The 6,000-nt window shown below is 43.7% G+C and overlaps 1 protein-coding gene across 1 annotated transcript in view; it reads left to right on the forward strand.

Annotated features, from left to right (window-relative positions):
• jupb (junction plakoglobin b) overlaps positions 1-6,000 on the forward strand; it is an 85,846-nt gene that overhangs the window by 68,383 nt on the left and 11,463 nt on the right. The window contains exons 11-12 of the mRNA XM_083780685.1: positions 2,593-2,745; positions 3,701-3,820. Of these exons, the coding sequence (XP_083636811.1) occupies positions 2,593-2,745; positions 3,701-3,820 (273 nt within the window). The remainder of the gene's footprint in view (positions 1-2,592; positions 2,746-3,700; positions 3,821-6,000) is intronic.

Raw genomic sequence — 6,000 nt, forward strand, 5'->3', positions numbered from 1 at the left:
ATGTGGAATAGGTCCATTCCTACAGCTCATTCCCAAGACACAATAAGGCTGTTCAAAATACAAAAACACACCTATAATAAAAACAAAAATGTGACGTCAGATGTAATGAAGCAGAAATATATAATGTAGATAGAGTGATGCAATGAGGGTAAAACTCCAACAAAAAGTCACCACCATACTAATGATGACTGGTCAACAACCCATCTAGATACAAGAATGTGTAAATTGGGGGATACTTGGAGACAATGACAGTTAAAGTGTGTAGATTATACTGAGAGCTATCTGCATTTAAAATGCAAATAAGACAACGTGTGTGTGTGTGTGTGTGTGTGTGTGTGTGTGTGTGTGTGTGTGTGTGTGTGTGTGTGTGTGTGTGTGTGTGTGTGTGTGTGTGTGTGTGTGTGTGTGTGTGTTATACTGAGAGGGCCATCTGCATTCAAAATATGTGAATTGATTGAGTGCAACAAGCTGGTGTTAAATTATATTTATAAGACTAAACTTAACCTGTACACTAAAACCAGCTAAATGGCCTTGTTGTTAGAGTGTCCGCCCTGAGACTGGGAGGTCGGGGGTTCGATCCCAGTGCCTCCCTGCTTGGCACTCAGCCACTCAGCTTGACGTACTAGCATCATGTCCAGGGGTTGTACTTGTACATCAAGCTACAGAAACAGGATATAGTGTGCACAGATTTTAATGAGGTCTGACCATATATGGGAGCGTGTCTTGAGTGTACAGGGTTTGATGAGGTCAGATTAACACATGGAATGTCAGAACATGTCAGCTCCATATATGGAGATCTAAGGGTTTGAGGTCAGATGTAGAGTTACTGGCCGGCTTCTTATATGCAGATCTAGGGTTTGTTGAGGTCAGTGTCGTGATCTTCATATATGGAGACAGGCTCAGACGGCCATATATGGTGACGTGACGTGCCACAAGGCGTGATGTCACGAGGCGTGACGCAGACGGGAAATGCAGGCTTTCATAGTATAAACGGCGACGTACGGTCTTAATAATAACTACAACTGAACTCTGTCGAGTGCCTACTAGTGCGCAAGCAGAGCGCGCAAGTACTGTCGAGTGTCGACCGCTACAAACTTTCAAATCTCAGCCTCTGTAAAACATTGGAATTAAATACTAAAGTCGGGTTATAACTGGCTGTCAATGTTGACGTAATTACGATATGTTTCAATATTGGTTATCTAACTGCATGTATATGTAAGTTGTAAGTTGAAAAGTACTATACTGTGGTCGGCTGTCTTTTTTATGCGTATGCTCGGACTCGGAGGCATACTGATTTTGAGTGTGATGTAATGAAGATACTGCATCGACAGCCAGTTATAACCCGACATTGAAACATATCCTAATTACGTCAACATCTGTATGGAGAATATAGGTTGCTACCTTCAGGAAGGAGATATGGTGTACCACTACCAGCATACAATAAGGTCAGACTAAAGAGGTCCTTTGTCTACCAGTCGACCTTGAGGCTTAATCAGGAGATGTAGTAGCCACAGGATAATCCAAGCGGTGGATATTGCTCATGTCTTTATGTATGTAAATTGTCTTGTTATTTGTGTTTTGTATATGTGTTTCTGCATACTTGGCTGCTGTGTCGCAAGACAAATTTCAGTGTGAACTGACAATAAAGTACTATATCATATCATATCATATATCTAGTATATATACCTCTGAGCATACTCATAAAAAAGCCAGCACGACCACAATACTTGCGCGCTCTGCTTGCACAAGTAATAATAGCAATTTAACTATAGAGCACCAAAGTCCTGACGTCACTCTCTCTCTCTCTCTCATGCCCTGCAGGGCTGCAGATGTCATGTCTCTGTGGAGAATAACATCGGGTCTGGATGTATAGGGATAGATGAGAGGCTGCTAGTTGGGCCTTAATGTGACTCCTTATTATAATAGATAGACGCCTTACATAGATGAGAGGAGAGAGGGGCGAGAGAGGGGCGAGAGAGGGGCGAGGGACAGAGAGGATGGAGGAGGAGAATGTGACGTTATATGGAGATGTACAAGAGCGTGCGTGCGTGCGTGCGTGCGCGGCGTGTGTGAGACAGAGTGAGAGAGAATGTGACTCATAGGAGAACATGACAGAGCTCATTAGAGAGGAAAGCACAGAGAGGAATGGAGGGAGGATGCAGACTCTGTAACTGTTGTACAGGAGAGAGAGAGAGAGAGAGAGACTATCCATCAGATGTAGTAAATAAATCCTCAGATGAACGCATCATCACACATCAAAGTGTTGTGAGCTTATATAGATCTCCTGTTCATAACAAAGACTAGACAGATCTTTTTGAATATACCGTATATTCTTTCACAGCAAACATTTTTAACTGTGAAAGAATATGGGGGGGGGGGGGAGGGGGGGACATATTTTCATATTGGGGTCAAATACAGATAATTCCCGGGGTTCCTTGACATGGAAAAGGTTGAGAACCACTGACATAGAAACATAGGATTTTCATGGGCTACTGCAGGCTGTTATAAGAAGTATTGGCCTCTGACCCTTTGGTCACCCCCCCCCCCCCCCCCCCCACGCTCTCTGATCTGATGATGTCGTCCTCTCCTCAGGCTACGGTTGGTCTGATCCGTAACCTGGCACTTTGCCCGGCCAATCAGGCTCCCCTGAGGGAGGCGGGAGCTATCCCGCGATTGGTCAACCTGCTGCTGAAGTCCCACCAGGATACGCAGAGACACGCCTCCTCAGCGCAGCAGACGTACCAGGTTGGACGCGCACACACACACACACACACACAGGATTCTATGCACTCTAGCCTTTTAGGAAATGCCATATAATTAGCCAACATTTTAGTAAGAACACTTAATATTCAACATTCAAATTCTAGCCTTTGGGATGGAGCCATGTTTTGTCATCCAGCTGTTATTTGTTGTTACAGCCGGATCAAAACCCCAATGACTTCCATTATACAATTACAGTTAAATGTTTCACTTAGTGGAGCTGCTTCTTTGGCGCTGATCGCTTTGACTGACAGACAGACAGACAGACAATTCAATTCAAAGGGCTTTATTGGCATGAGAAAACATACGTTTACATTGCCAAAGCAGACAGAACAATACAACAATACAGCGATACAATCAAAACAAAAATGATGTACATTTGAAGGTCAGAATCTTCAATAGATCAAATTCTATGTACCAAGGTCACTCGATGCACAATGATTATTCTTTAGGGTGGTTGTGTTCCATTTGATATCCTCCTATCACAGCAACTCACAAATCTTGCTGCTGTGTTTTTGCACATTGTTGTACTTCGCCCAGCAGATATGGGAGTTTTTTGTCATTGGTCATATTTTCAAAATCTCTGTGTGTGTGGTTGTAATCTGTATGTGTCTCTGACAGACAGACAGACAGACAGACAGCTTCAGAGCCATGCTGTATACTGTTGTAGGCAGTAGGCTACTGTATATATAGTGATAAACAAAATGATCACTGTGGCATTCGTAATTTCTGTCACTGCAACAAATGCCTCCTGGGTAATGGTCTCTCTGTCTCCATCTGTGCTGTGTGTGTGTGTGTGTGTGTGTGTGTGTGTGTGTGTGTGTGTGTGTGTGTGTGTGTGTGTGTGTGTGTGTGTGTGTGTGTGTGTGTGTGTGTGTGTGTGTGTGTGTGTGTGTGTGTGTGTGTGTGTGTGCACGTCTCTCTCTCCCCCTCCCCCCAGGACGGGGTGCGTATGGAGGAGATAGTGGAGGGCTGCACCGGGGCGCTGCACATCCTGGCCAGAGACCCCATGAGCCGAGGAGAGATCGCCAGCATGCAGACCATCCCTCTGTTTGTGCAGGTATTACAGACTAACTTATCTTTAAACATGCAGCGCCTTAATAACAATCTGTATTGTTTTCCGAAGGATATTCATCTTCACAGGTCTGTTCAACACCAACAACAAAAACGACACATAGTGCAGAAAAACATGACACCAAGACGATACAAAAACACGAGGTCCCCTACATACTACATATAGAGCCATCCTATATCGGCGGGGCAGTTTGTTTAATGCCGCGATGGCCGAGGGGACAAAGCTCCTATACTGAAAAGAACCATTTTCCCAGGATAAGGTTCTGTATCTTTGTCCTGATGGCATGAGGTTGAAGAAGCGATACAGGGGATGATCTGCGTCAGGTGATGTTGAGAGTGCTAGCCGTGTGATATGCATGACCTTATTGTTCATATCAGACAGTGTGGGTGTGGGAAGCAATGCGGGCAATACTGAAATGTTTATTTCTGTTAGGCATGGACAGTGTGTTGTAGAAACATAGAACGGAATAATGCTTTTGTACAATAAATGCTTTTGTACAATAAGCCATCCAGTGTTGGTTTTGTCGACATGCACGCGCGTGCACGCAAAAGATAGAATATGGAGATAAGAGGTCTCTGCCCGACACTGACAATATATTAGTTTGCTGTAGTTCTAGTCACACAAAACTTCTCCAACCACGAGAGGGTCATGGTTCGGTTCGGAATCACCTCACTTCAATCATCTCTCTATTTACATTCACCACTTTCCTCCATCCTCTCTCTCTCTCTCTCTCTCTCTCTCTCCGCGTTATCTGCCAGATAAACCATTATGTTTTCCAGCAGCATCTATATTCTATTCCATTCCACTTCTGTCAGAGAAATATCCATTATGGTGAATTTACTAGAAATCCTACGGCAGCATTATGCGTCACTGCAGGACGACAACATAAACCCGCACGCACGTCGCACACGAATATTCCTCATAAGGCTCCACAATTCCGCCTGGAGTAATAATCCAATTTGTTGTTCCGTTTAACGTTTCACAATGTCACAGCGACATCCATCACAGTTATTAGTGGCGGTGATTTGAGGAGGAAATTATGTCATTGCTTGTTTTGTGCCTTCCGTATTGATGTGAGCGTCCGTCCTGCATGGCATCTTAGCCCATTTGGACCTGACGTCGAAATAAATAAATAAATCTTCTATATCCTGACAGTTTTCTGAAATACCTGTTTCTGAAAGTGGTGCTCAATATTTCATGTCAAGGACCCCAAACATGATATATGTAATTGGCCACCGACCCCCATCTGAAAATGTGTTGTTCCAGGGTCCCCCCCCCAGAAGCAAATATTTTAGTTAAAAACGTTCTTTCTGAAAAATATATATATATTCCAAATTTGCGCCACATTTTCACAAATTTTCAAAAATAGCAGACCTACGAGCTTGTAGCGCGCCAATTTAAACATAATGTTTAAACACCAAAAGGGGTTCCCGCCCAAAATGGCTTAAATGAAGTGAGGCCTATTAATTATTATTAACACATTAAGACCGGCGGAGGTGTCTGTGCCATTGAGCTTTAAGAAGCATTATTTATTTTATAAAATAGGTTGGCTATTCAATAATCATGAAAATGTGTGCAAATCTTAACATTTTTAACTCAAATCTTTGCTTCCGGCTGGTCCCTGGCTGCAACGACATATTTTGAGATGGGGGGGAGGGGGGGTCGGCGGCGGCTAAATGCATATAATTTTGGGGGTCCTTGACACAAAAACGTTTGAGAACTATACTGACATAAATAAATTTTTTGAGAAAACTGTTAGGATTTAGAATACATTATCTGTAATGGGGTTAATGAACTGCAGTCTCTTTATATAGTCCAGTGGTTCTCAAATACTTCCCTGTCAAGGAAGGAACCCCTAATAAGGCCGAGCGGACCCGGCCCCCAACTGAAGAAATTGCAGATGCACAAGCTCACAGCGCAGCACGAAGTGACGCGCTGTGGAGCTTGTAGATCTGCTATCATTGAACAGCCCAGAAGGTCCCCCCCTTTGAGAACCACAAGTCTCATAGTTGATTCTTAGAACTCTGGGCTCTATTTTCTTCGATTTTTCAAAGATAGCAGACCTACAAGCTCGTAGCGCGCCACTCGGTGGCGCGCTATGAGCTTGTAGATCTGCTATTTTTCAATAGCTAAAGCATAACATGATGCTGACACCAAAAGGGGTT

The sequence above is a fragment of the Protomyctophum parallelum genome (genome assembly GCF_964188405.1).
Source record: "Protomyctophum parallelum genome assembly, chromosome: 13".
Lineage (NCBI taxonomy): Eukaryota > Metazoa > Chordata > Actinopteri > Myctophiformes > Myctophidae > Protomyctophum > Protomyctophum parallelum.